This window comes from Centroberyx affinis, unplaced genomic scaffold (assembly GCF_046629955.1).
Source record: "Centroberyx affinis isolate AG114_WGS23_722 - 3 ecotype Tasmania unplaced genomic scaffold, CSIRO-AGI_Caff_v1 ptg000487l_1, whole genome shotgun sequence".
Lineage (NCBI taxonomy): Eukaryota > Metazoa > Chordata > Actinopteri > Beryciformes > Berycidae > Centroberyx > Centroberyx affinis.
The window spans coordinates 1-12,500 of NW_027279142.1; the positions used below are offsets into that span (position 1 = coordinate 1).

The 12,500-nt window shown below is 42.1% G+C and overlaps 1 protein-coding gene across 1 annotated transcript; it reads left to right on the forward strand.

Moving 5' to 3' along the window:
* The first annotated feature begins 2,205 nt into the window (after nt 1-2,205).
* On the forward strand, nt 2,206-11,231 carry mrpl3 (mitochondrial ribosomal protein L3). Its single transcript, XM_071517379.1, has 10 exons — nt 2,206-2,400; nt 2,972-3,153; nt 3,279-3,370; nt 5,175-5,273; nt 9,034-9,133; nt 9,309-9,369; nt 9,579-9,690; nt 9,855-9,932; nt 10,062-10,139; nt 10,959-11,231. Exons 1-10 carry the CDS (start codon nt 2,321-2,323, stop codon nt 11,106-11,108), a joined length of 1,032 nt encoding a protein of 343 aa, XP_071373480.1. The 5' UTR covers nt 2,206-2,320; the 3' UTR covers nt 11,109-11,231.
* The last annotated feature ends 1,269 nt before the right edge of the window (nt 11,232-12,500 follow it).

A 12,500-nucleotide genomic window follows, 5' to 3' on the forward strand; every position in this document is an offset into this window, starting at 1 on the left:
CAAAGCAAATTAGAACTTTATCTGACCCTAGACAGAGAGTACACAGTGGCAGAATATCTGACCACTGTGACCAACAGCAAACTGAGGAAATCCCTAACAAGGTCCAGGCTCTGTGCTCACAAGCTGGCTGTAGAAACAGGCCGCCACAGGCAGACCTGGCAACCCAGGGAGAGCAGGTTGTGTTTATTCTGTTGTCAGGGAGAGACAGAGACAGAAAGTCACTTCCTGTTACACTGTGACAGATACAAACATGTGAGACAGACTTATTTTGAGAGGATAGGCAGAATTTACCCAGAGTTCAACCATCTGCCTGATCCTCTCAAACTGCCCTACCTGTGTGGGGAGAAAAGTCAGTGTGCAGCATTAGCTGCTAAATTTGTAGATTGCTGTCACACTCTAAGGGAAGAGGGACACACAGTTGAATGAGAAATGTGAATAATAATATGTGAATGTATGTGAAAAGTTCTGTTTTTTTTAATTGGATAAGGTTCTATTTTGCTGGTTTATGTTTCCTCAGAAACACAAGTGACATAAACACAGAAACAATGATAGTCAGTAGACAGTGGAGGCACAGCAACACACACGCGTGCACACACACACACACACACACACACACACACACACACACACACACACAATAATACATGGGAGGGGATGGAATCATTTTTCTGTTACTTAATTTTTTTTTATTTTTTTTTTGGTATTTAGTAATTTAATTGTTTGTTTGTTGTTTGTTTGTGAGCTGTCATGCCAATAAAGCACCTTGAATTGAATTGAATTGAGAGAGAGAGAGAGAGAGAGAGAGAGAGAGAGAGAGAGAGAGAGCAGGTGTCAGCCTGTTGGTTGAATGGGTTTCTCTCCCTCTGTGCTGGTGGAGATGCAGACCTGGACTCTGTGTAGGTACTTGTGAATAATCGCACACATCACTCTCTCTCTTATAGACGGCCTGTCTCACTGTGCAAAGGAGCTCACACACTAGATTACCTCAAACTGCCAAGTACACACCTACACACACGCGCCGGCCCACAGACACTTTCATCCACAAATAGTCTCAATAGTCTCTCTCTCTCTCTGTCTCTCTCTCTCTCTCCAGAATAAATTATCCCACTAATCTCCATAATAATCACAAGGGCAAACCAGAGTTGGTCTATCTTGAGAATAGTCCCCATACGTGCCTCAGTCCCTGACAGTCATATCAGTATTCCACACAGGAGGCCGTTGATGTCTGTTTCAGTCTGGGACTGAAGTTTGTCATGTACAGCTTGGGAGCAATGATAATAATATAATTATAATAACAGTGATGGTAATAATAATAATAATAATAATAATAATAATAATAATAATAATAATAGTGTTAATGTGGACATGAATCATACATTCTATTCTATTCTCTTCCGTTCCGTTTGTTCTGTTCCGTTCCGATCTATTCTAACTATTCTATTCTGTTCTGTTCTGTTCATTTCTGTTCTGTTCTGTTCTGTTCATTTCTGTTCTGTTCTGTTCTGTTCATTTCTGTTCTGTTCTGTTCTGTTCTGTTCTGTCCATTTCTGTTCTGTTCTGTTCATTTCTGTTCTGTTCTGTTCTGTTCATTTCTGTTCTGTTCATTTCTGTTCTGTTCTGTTCTGTTCATTTCTGTTCTGTTCTGTTCTGTTCTCCAGCAGTTTAACCTGCTGTTGGTCTAAATACCCACAGTATTTTACACCACAATGTTGTGATGGCCTTCAGTCCAGTTCGGTCCAGGTGGGCTGCTTTGTGAATTCCACCCACTGTTGTACAACTCAGATAAGTCCTTGGAGAATACAAAAGTAAAGCTAAAATCAAACGTCACTCTGTGAAGCTACAAAGTTTTATCCCATGAAATGACAAAGTCAAGCATAAAAGTAAACTGTTTCATATGGGATATATATTCTAATTATTTAGGCCCAATCAAAAAGGACTCCCAAATCTCTGCAGCCTGTTTCACTTTAGCAGCCAGAATGGCAAATTAAGTTTTGACATCAACAACCCCATATCATTATGGTGTATATAAATATAATTAAATATGAGGTTTATATGTATATTCGTATAATTATTAATAGGTTACAGTAACGTGTGCCTCCTCAGTACTACAAAATCTAACTGGTGATCGTGCGGAACCTTTGTCATCAGCCTCCGTGCGCCGGAACTATTTTCATCACGTACCGGAAGTATCCAGGGTGACATTTCCCAACAGGACAAACATCAAGGCGTGCGTCTGCATATGATGCGAAACCCCAAGTGTACATAGGAAGAACATATAATTTATTTTTATATACGAACAAGTGTGTGGACAAAAAGCGTCATGGCGTCGTGGAGCTGCCGGCTTCTGCTTCAGCGGGGAACCAGACTGATTTCTCTCCGACCCGGAGCAGCAGCTGAAAGGTGGCTAATGCTAACTGTCTGGATATACTGGCCTAACTGAAGCTAACTGCAGCATGTAACTTACTGTAGGACAGTGTAGCAGTGTACGGTTTTACAACTGATAATTTAGTAAGGTCCTTGCTGGAGTCGTTTATTTTCAGATAGTGACCTTATCGTACATTCTGCTGTTTCTTATATCCTATAGCGTTAGTAGATTTATTTGTGGTATATTTTTTGACCTTTAAATAGTTTGCTGTGATATCTGAAACGTGTCCTCTCTTTTCATTGTAAGGAAAACATTGGAAATGTATGTATTATTGTTTGTTTCTTCGTCTAATGTCTGATAATTAAAACGTAGAGACTGTTGGGAACAAGAACCGATGTCCCACTGCACAATACCAATGGCAGCTTAGATAGTGTTATGTTTTGATAGTCACCTGCAGACCCATGCACAGACTCAAATGACAAAAGGGCATAAAACACTACAATAAATCGCTCTGCTCAACCAGCAGTTGGGCTCAGTTGTGTACATGTGTCCGGCCTGGCTGTGGATGTAAGTGGTGGAAATCTTGATGAAATGTTTCTCTTGCAGTCCTATCCTGGCGCTGGGTTGTGTCCGGACAATGAAGACGACCACGTGGTTTGATGAACACCTCACAGACGACAACCAGGAGTACATGAGGAAGAGCCTAGGGGAGGAATTCAATAGACAGACAGCTGACAAGCTCAACCCACTCAAAGACGAACCCTGGCCGAGACAGGAGTGGACAGAGGGTAGGTGTCCTCATATGTGTGTGTATGTGGGAGAGAGAGCTAGAGAGAAAGCGTTGTCCATCATAGCTTTGTCCTCCTCCTGTTTGGTCTCGCTGTAACTGTCTTTCCATCTGTCTTGCTTCCAGGTAGTCGAAGAGTTGGGCTGGTAGCAGTGAAGTTGGGGATGGCTCCTGTCTGGACGACAACAGGAGACAGACATGTAGTGACCATGTTGCAGGTAACTCACCAGTCCCATTTTGTGTTGTGTGTTGGCACTGCATCACGACAGTCCTCAGGAGGGATTGTGTGTGTGTGTGTGTGTGTGTGTGTGTGTGTGTGTGTGTGTGTGTGTGTGTGTGTGTGTTTGGCATTCATAATGAAGTGACAGGTCAAAGCAGCAGTCAAATAAATTGGATTGTTCTGAGTAGTGCAGGAAAGGAATTGCAAATATCAAGCAGCTTTGAATTTTACCTGCGGGCTTCGATCTTGCATTCGAAATGCTCTAGTGTACCGTAGCAAGCCAGGCCTCCATCAGGAAGCAGCAGGGATTTGATCTCCGCTGTATTCTGCTCAAGGCTTCATCTTAATGACTAATCGGTCAGTGAATAATTTGCATGCAAAGAGACACTCTATTCATTCTGTGTTCACTCTGCTCATTATAGGGTGTGACATACTCACCAAATAACAGCAAACATGACCTATGATTTCTTGATTCAAAAAGACGATGCTCCAATCAGAATAAAACCAACCTCATCATCATAGTTGGGTATTAACTCATTACAGTAATATAATTATGTTTTAAGTAGTTTAATGAATTCCTGTTTTAATTTCAGTAATAATATCGCAGTTATCAGTCAAAAGATTTTTTGTAGCTCTCATCACCCCCACTACACATCAGATTGAATGTAAATTATTCTAAAACAATGATTATCCCCATCCGCCGATTTCATTTTTGCCATAACAGTCATTTACCTCTTTCAGTTGGTGCAGGCAGGCTCTGAGCTACACTAAATGAAAAAATAGCATTCAAGTTTACTCTCTGTGGGTGGAAGTATTCCCACTACTCCCACTAGAAAAGAATAAGAACATTGGATATCAATGCTATTTAGTTTCCCTGTTCATTCGCACAGAATCGCAAGGCAATTTAGTTATCACAGTGTTTAAAGATAGTTAAGAGAGGATGCAATTGCCAATTTTGGGTGTGCAATAGAAAAGTAATGGTGGACAAATGGTGTAATGTCTTACTAATTGTAGCCAAATATCCCATAGTCTAATAAAAGGGATCAGCTGAATACTGTTTTCAATGATATGATGGATTTGGCTCTCATCTTTAAAGCACAAAGCGAAGGAGAGTATTTCTCATTGTGTGGACGATATACACACACATCCCAAGATTGTGAGATTTGTGCAGTACCAGCTCACCCCAAGGCAGAACTGTGTTTGGGATTTACTCAGTTCCAATTCATTTGAGAATGGCCAGGCAAACTGTTATGAGTCAGATCATACAAGCTTTATTCAGACTAATATGAGATGCATTTGCTTTGTTGAGTCTTTCACACCAAGCAAGTGATTCTGTATATTGGCGTCCAGAATGAACCAATGTTTGATCTGATTCAGCAGCTGATTCATTGTGAACTCATTCACTGACTGACCAACTTGTTCAAACAGTCGCACATGCAAAAGTCACAAGTCTTCTGCCAGGTTGGAGTAGGAATGTTAAATAATAAATAAATAATATTAAATAAATAAAACAAATTTAAGAATTTTTGAATTACTGAACAATTAAAATCAGTTGCTGCAGAGGCATATGTGTTCTTGTCTAATGATACTGTTGTTTCAAATTTGAATTTCGTCACATTTAAGTGAATCAAATGAAATCCAGCATGTTTGAAAAGATCTGAAAAGATTTTGCCCCATGGACCCCCATCCAGGAAGGTCTTGTTTTTTAGATTTGGTCTATAACAGAATTGCATATCTCTGTATGTTGTAGCTTGGCAGAAAACATCGTCCTAACTGTTAACCCAAACTCTGTTTTTCTCCAGGTGCAGGACTGCCACGTGATAAAGCATCTGTCCAAAGAAGAATTTGATGGCCACACCGCCGCCCTGGTGGTAGGAGGGAAAAACGTATCACCATTCTATGTAAGAATTATTATTTAAGATGCTTGCATAACATTTTCTCATAGCTGTGAAATTGGTTGTGATGACCTATTTTAATGTTACCCAGAAGATATCTGGCTACTGCTGTTAAAACACACGCCCTTTGTTTCTGTGTTGAGCTGTCATTTGGTTCAGTTTGTCAGACTTTATTCTCTAGGAACAATCTCTTCCAGTAGATGTTAGACTGGGAAGTGAAGCATCAAAACGCACTGAGGGGAAATAATAAAATATACTGGTAACAGGCAACTGACAAGAGCAACAGAACTTAATGCTGATACTTGTTACTGTAGCTCCTTTGACAGACTTTCAGGAAACACTCTGCATGGGTTGACTTTTAGATAAGTAAAACTATGAAAATGTTAATACAAAATGTGTTAATTCAGAAGGCATCTGCAGTGTTGCACCACCAGAGCCATGAGCAACAAGATGATGGTTTCTTCTCGAGTCTCCTGTTCTAAAAACTTTAATCAATACAGATCTACATCAACAAAGCTGCAGTGTGCAGGGTTTCCCATAGAAATGTTTTCAGGCCCAGCAGGAGGCATGGACACCCTCCTAAATGGACGTGACATGAGATTGCAACCAAAACTGGTGGCAGATTGTTGACAAATTTGTTTTTCAGCACTTCAGTTTTTTTGTTTACCATTCAAGGCTTCAAACAAAGTGCAGCAGGGGAGAGCTTTGCTGGATTTATAGCTAGATTTATCACACAAAACTATGCTGAGGAGACAGCACAATTACACATGAAAAAATATTAAATTAAATACGATGAAATTAAAGTGCCAGGAAGTTGTGGACGTCTTTTGGTATTACTGTTTTACTAGCAGAAAAAGATGAACAAACTGTGGGCAGAAGTGGCTCATGTACGCACTTAAAACAGAGCCCCCTGGAGGATACTAAGTGCAAATGATTTTGACAACTGTCATGTTGAGAAACCAATAAGACGAGAGAGCAGACATTATTTTCAACATGCTCTTTTAGAGTTCAGTTAGCCTGGTGTCTCTTGTCCTGTCCTGGACCGTGGTAGGGGAAACCCTGGTGTATGTTTTCGTGACTTAACATTCACCCTAAAACACTTTACCACTGTTAAAACAGCTATTGGTGATGTACCTTGCATTTCTGGGTCCATTTTGTTGTCTGATGGTGTATCTCTTCAATGGCACTGGGTCTGTTGATTTATGCAACTGTTTTCAACTCTAAGCAGTATTTTTGCTAACAACAAGCTAAACACTGCATATCATTTGCGTCATCTGGTGGCGGGACTCCCTCTCTCTCAACATCTAAGCAGTAGATAGGTCCTGAGAAGTTTGATGACAGTCATGATAAGAAGACTATATAACTTTTTACATACATTGTATTCCTCCTTGACACAATAACATGCCTCTTATTTACGGTTGCACATCCTCTTTCCTTTTTCCTCTCTCTTATCGGCACCTGACCAGTAGTGTCATTTGGACGTTTTGCCGTTTGATTGCTGCAAGTTGCTTCATGATGATTGACAGTTTGACCCGGCTGTGCCAGTTGACTGCTCTGCTCCACTAAATAAATGTATTTAGCCTGCTTGTTGAAATCATTCCATTTACGTTTTGGGCCATGAAGGCTAATCAGAATGTAAGCCATTATATTCTTTTGAATCTGATGAAGGCCTTTGTGGACCGAAACAACAATGGAATGATTTTAATCGTGTACAACGACTAAATACATTTATATTGTACTTATTCATTAGATTCTTTAGATCTATGCAGCTTTGTTTTTGGCAAGTCTATTTCTTATGGCCACACTTTGTTTATACAGAGATCCTCTTCATTCAGCTTCATTCCACAATTTTTTAAGCTTATTTTTCTGATCAGGCGCAGCCCCTGATCTGCCTATAGGATGGGTCAGCTTTGATATCAGCCAACAAACATTCTGACACACTAGAGGAGTTGTAGATCGTAGTGAAATGCTCAGAGTACAACTTCGCGGTGAAGGTTGCTAAGCAATGCACACTCAGAGTAGAAGCCTGCTGCCAGCGGGTGACATAAATTATAAGTCTTTAGCTTATTGTTAGCAAAAATACTGCTTAGATTTGGAAATGGTTACATAAATCAAAGGACCCAGTGCCATTAGAGAGATAAATATACATAGGTAAAAATGTACCAACTTTGAAAATCCTATAGACCAGGGTTTCCCAAACCTCTCCTCGAGTACCCCTTGTCCTGCATGTTTTAGATCTCTCCCTGCTCCAACACAGCTGATTCAAATGATGAACTCTTTATCAACCCCTGAAGCTGCTTGTTAACAAGCTGATCATTTAAATCAGCTGTGTTGGAGCAGGGAGAGATCTAAAACATGCAGGACAAGGGGTACTCGAGGAGAGGTTTGGGAAACCCTGCTGTAGACTGTGACAGGGACGATTATGTGAAAACCCCATTAATTTTCCTCATAGAGAAACAGCTGTGGAACCGTAAATCCATATTTGGGCAGCGCTGACATCATATTCATAGTATCCCCATGATGTCACATGCATTTCATACCAATAAGGCGCTTTACAATACACAGCCCATTGGCTGTGTTTGTCATTTGATTGTAATCACCTGTTACTTTACTACCAAGATGGCCGTGTGGTGATGTAACAGAATACTATGAATATGAAGATTCGACGTACAAGGTCTATTGCCCAAACTTAGACACCACGTTACGCCACGTATTTCCAATACAGCTACAATGAAGTTTAAGCTGAAAATGTTTCAGTTATCTAAAACATCAAGGGTAAACGTCGGGTTTTGATGTCAGCGACTCAGAATCAAAAAGTAAGGGCTCCTTTCTAGAATCACCATTTTGCGCTGACATTCAACAACCGTACAGGGAAAAATACATTGAAGAAGAGACAGAGACACCAATTTCTCCACCGACAGTAGTCTCAATAGACCTGAATGCAATGTAGCCAAAAGACATTTTTTAGGCAAAAGGCATTTCTTCTCAACTGGAAAAAGTTTTGCTCTTGCTCTTACAATGCTGTCGCTGTCACTATCACTCTCTCCACCTACATGTAAAACCCACTGCTGAATGCTGCCAGTTCACATTGATTCTCTGGGGGTTGTCGAAAGTAATACTGAGAAGTGTAGGAAATCATTAATTGAAGTAGAAGTAGACGAAGCAGAATAAAATAACTCCTGGAATGTACTGAACATCAGATTGATGATATCTAACAGTGTAAGAGAGTCTGAGGGTGGAATTTTCCTTTAAGCATTATATCAGCAAAAAGAAAGAAGGACGAGTTGAATAGATCGATGTTTAATTTATTTGCCGTTTGCAGGAGTCTTGATAGATGCCTGATGCCGATGCTTCACTGGTGGAAAGTGAAGTTGGGTTGCATCAGGCTCACGAGTCAGAGTTTGTCAGAGTGAGGAGCTTTGGCAGGGTGATTGTCAGTCAACAGAAGGAAGAGAGAGAGTTTAGAGTGACTGGAGGGGATGAGATGAGAAGGAGCCGAGTGAAAGCAAATGTCAGAGCCACTCACTGCCAAGTATGTGTGTGTGTGTGTGTGCGTGTGTGTGTGTGTCTGTGTATGTGTGTGTGTGTGTGTGTGTGTTTGGCTCCCTCTCAGTCATAGCAGGCCCACGGTTAATTTTAAAATGCCAAAGTCCAACTGCTGCTCATTACTCGTTTGCGTCTTTCCCCTCTCTCTTTGTCTTTTTCTCCATCCTTGCATTTCTCTCTCTCTCCTCTCTATCTCTCTCTCTCTCCCTCCCTCTGACAGCGGTCTGAGCAGGAAATGGAGATGTTTAGGAATGCAGGAGTGCCTCCAAAACAGAAAATCACCACATTTAGAGTCTCCGATAACGCCATCATCAAGCCAGGTATACACACATGCATTTGTTTGCATTTAAAAAAAAAACAACAAAAAAAAACATTTCATTCACTGCATTTATATTTCACTGTCCATGTCACAGGATGGATTGTAATGTCTTAAACTGGCCATAAGAACCTGCTGAGCAAAGTTTTGTATTGTAACCTTGGTTGTTCTGTGTGCAGGCACTCCTCTGTACGCAGCACATTTCCGTCCAGGCCAGTATGTGGACGTCACAGCCAAAACGTAAGCTCCGTCTGCCAACTTAACGCCTTATTTCTTCTTGGCTCCCGTTCATTTCTCTTGCCTACTCTCATCTCCAGCATCAGTTTTCGAAAATACAAATATTTTTGACTTTGGCAAGAAAGTGAAAACCTCGCTTTCAAGTCAGCATGCTTAAATTTAACTTGAAAATGTGTGTGTTTGTTTGTTTGTGTGTGTGTGTGTGTGTGTAGAATTGGTAAGGGTTTCCAGGGTGTTATGAAGCGATGGGGGTTCAAAGGTCAGCCAGCCACCCACGGCCAAACCAAGACACATCGCAGACCAGGGGCCTCTGGACCTGGAGGGGTGAGACACACACACACACACACATATGTATCTGTGCACACACACAAATACACACACACACACACACACTGTATGACTTTGCTCTTAGCCATGCCAGACATGAACAGTTGGATTTCCATAATCCAGTTATGTGAGTGTGTGTGTTCTTCATCTTCTGTGTCTAGGATCCTGCCAAAGTCTTCAAAGGAAAGAAGATGCCTGGCATGATGGGCAACATCTACGACACAGCTCATGGCCTGAAGGTACACACACTTACACTCGCAAGGTCTCACGTACACACACATCCATGGGCGTAGTGTTGAACTTGTCTTGTCCTTGATTGCATTTTCAACTCGATATTCCTTCATCTACCTCCTGTCTCTCTGTCTCAGATATGGAGGGTGAACACCAAGTATAATGTGCTGTATGTTAGCGGCTCTGTCCCTGGACACAGGAACTGCTTAGTCAAGGTAAAACCAACAAACAAACACACACACACACACACACAGTGAAAGAGAGTGAAGTGGAAAGTCGAAGGTGAACCTCACACTCACAGAATGCTTAGTGTTCTGACTGGGACAAGTGACCTTGCACCTGTAAAACACAGTAACACCTGCAAGACAGCGTGATCCATCTTCATTGATACTATGCTGTATCAGCTGTGTGTGTGTGTGTGTGTGTGTGTGTGTGTGTGTGTGTGTGTGAGCGCGTGCGTGCATGTGTGTGAGCGTGCGTGCGTGTGTGTGTGAGCGTGTGTGTGTGAGCGTGTGTGCGAATGTGAGCATGCACCTTAATGATGTTTATAATATCCAAAGCATCCATCTCCATAGTCAGCATGTTGTGCTTGCCGTGTGTGTGTGTGCGTGTGCGCACATGTGCACGGATATTATTTGTTTTGCAGACAAGCGATAATGAATACAAATGTGCATCTTGTTTCACCCAGCTCAGCTATCTTTCTCTCTTACACACTCCCACACACACAATCAATTCACATATTACTCCAAAGGGAACCTGTGCAAGTTGCTAATGTTTGTTACATAGAAAATTGCCTTTGGGTGTTGTGTGTATGTGTGTGTGGGTGTGTGGGTGTGTGTGAGAGTTATGTATTTACTATCCTGTGGGGTCCTAATGTCTCCATGTAAGTGGGAACCATTTTATGAACCTCAGTAGGGAAATTGTTTTTTGTTTTTTTTGGGTTGCAAGTGGCGATGGTTAAAGAATAAAGACAGAAGTGTCCTTACAGCTGTACTGTACTAACTAAAGTTTGTGTGTGTGTGTGCGCGTTCCAGGTACGGGACACTGTCCTCCCGAACAGGAACTCCACCCTGCTCAACCCTCCATTCCCCACTTACTTCACTGAGGAGGAAACAGAGCTCGAAGAAGACCTGTACGATGACAACATGTTCATTCACACAGAACCCTCGCTAACACTGGCCTGACACACACATACACACACACACGCACACACACACACACACACACACAAAAACATGTAAACCGCATAGTATGTCTGGACCATTTAATAAACAGTCACTCCCGGGAATGTCTTGAGTCCCGCTCATTATTTTGTGTGTGTGTCATAACAGCACTGAGGCGTCTCTGTGATCAAAACGGTTATTATGGTCCCTTTTTCCCTGAAACCATGGTAACCACAGGAGAGATGATGTCACCAGAGGATCCCCAAGCAGAGAGAAGAAGAAGAAGAGAATGAAACAAAAAAAAGGGGAGAGGGTGATTTGGAGGAGAAATGTGTAATATCCATGCAGGGTGCAGGAGAGGGAAGAAGAAATGAGCTGGAAAACAGAGTGATGCGGAAAGCAGAGTGAAAGAGTGGAGTGATAGGAATACAGACAGAAGTGGGAAAGGCTATGATAGATGGGTGGTGGGGGGAATGAAAAAAGAATGGAAGAAAATACAAAGGAGGACTCAGAGGGGAGAAAGGAGTTGGTGAAGGTGTGGAGGGAAACTGAATGGAGAGAGAGAGAAAGCCGGGATGCGGGCTGACAAAGGTTGACATTTGTGCATAAGAGGATAAATGAGGACATTAATGTTGCAGCAGGAACCGCTGGGCGATTAAGTCTCTGTCTGTGTGTGTGTGTGTGTGTGTGTGTGTGTTAGGCAGTGTTTAAAGGAGAAAATCTCAAGCTGGGGGTTGAGAGATGTGTCACCCCGCCCCAACCCCCCTTTTTTGGCAATAAATAATTGAACGTGAATTGTGTAATCCAAAGTGTTTGACTCTGTTTGATATCCACTGTAAATGTATCCTCGGAGGCCTGCATTTGGTCTGCTCTATATCTGCCGTGTAATTGATGGCAACAAAACCAGGCTTTCGTTTGAAATACTGACAAGCGGCAGTGCTGCCTCACAGGATACCCTGAAACAACCGCAGACACACACAGGACGCTGCAACACACACACAGCATCAATGCCGTTCCCTAATTGAAACAACACAAACCTCTTACATCCGCGACCAGCAGACATACAAATGCATAACAAAATAGCTGCCTGTCAGATCGATACAGACATAAGAGTGATCGTGCAGTTTGTGGCAAACAATGCCTGCTCCCTACAACATGCCACAGCTTATAGGTCCATAAGGCAGCAGCAGGCTCTTTGAAATGGTAATGATACTGTTTGAAAGTCCTGCTCTGTGGAGCCTGCACATCATCAACCTCTTGTGGGGGTGGAGGAGAGGAGAGCAGGGAGGGGAGGAGGGGGGTCGCTGCTGTTAAAGCAGTAGAGCAGAAAGAGAAGAGGATGAACTCCAGCCCAGGAATCGTAGCTGTGGTCTTTTCTGTTTGTCTTAAGGTTCTCGCTCTGTCTAAGCATAC

Excerpts from the sequence above, each read along its gene's own strand:
- mrpl3 (XM_071517379.1), top strand. The coding sequence starts at position 2,321 with ATGGCGTCGTGGAGCTGCCGGCTTCTGCTTCAGCGGGGAACCAGACTG. Across the intron at positions 9,691-9,854 it reads GGGCCTCTGGACCTGGAGGG|GATCCTGCCAAAGTCTTCAA; the intron begins GTGAGACACACA and ends TTCTGTGTCTAG. Across the intron at positions 9,933-10,061 it reads ACACAGCTCATGGCCTGAAG|ATATGGAGGGTGAACACCAA; the intron begins GTACACACACTT and ends TCTCTGTCTCAG.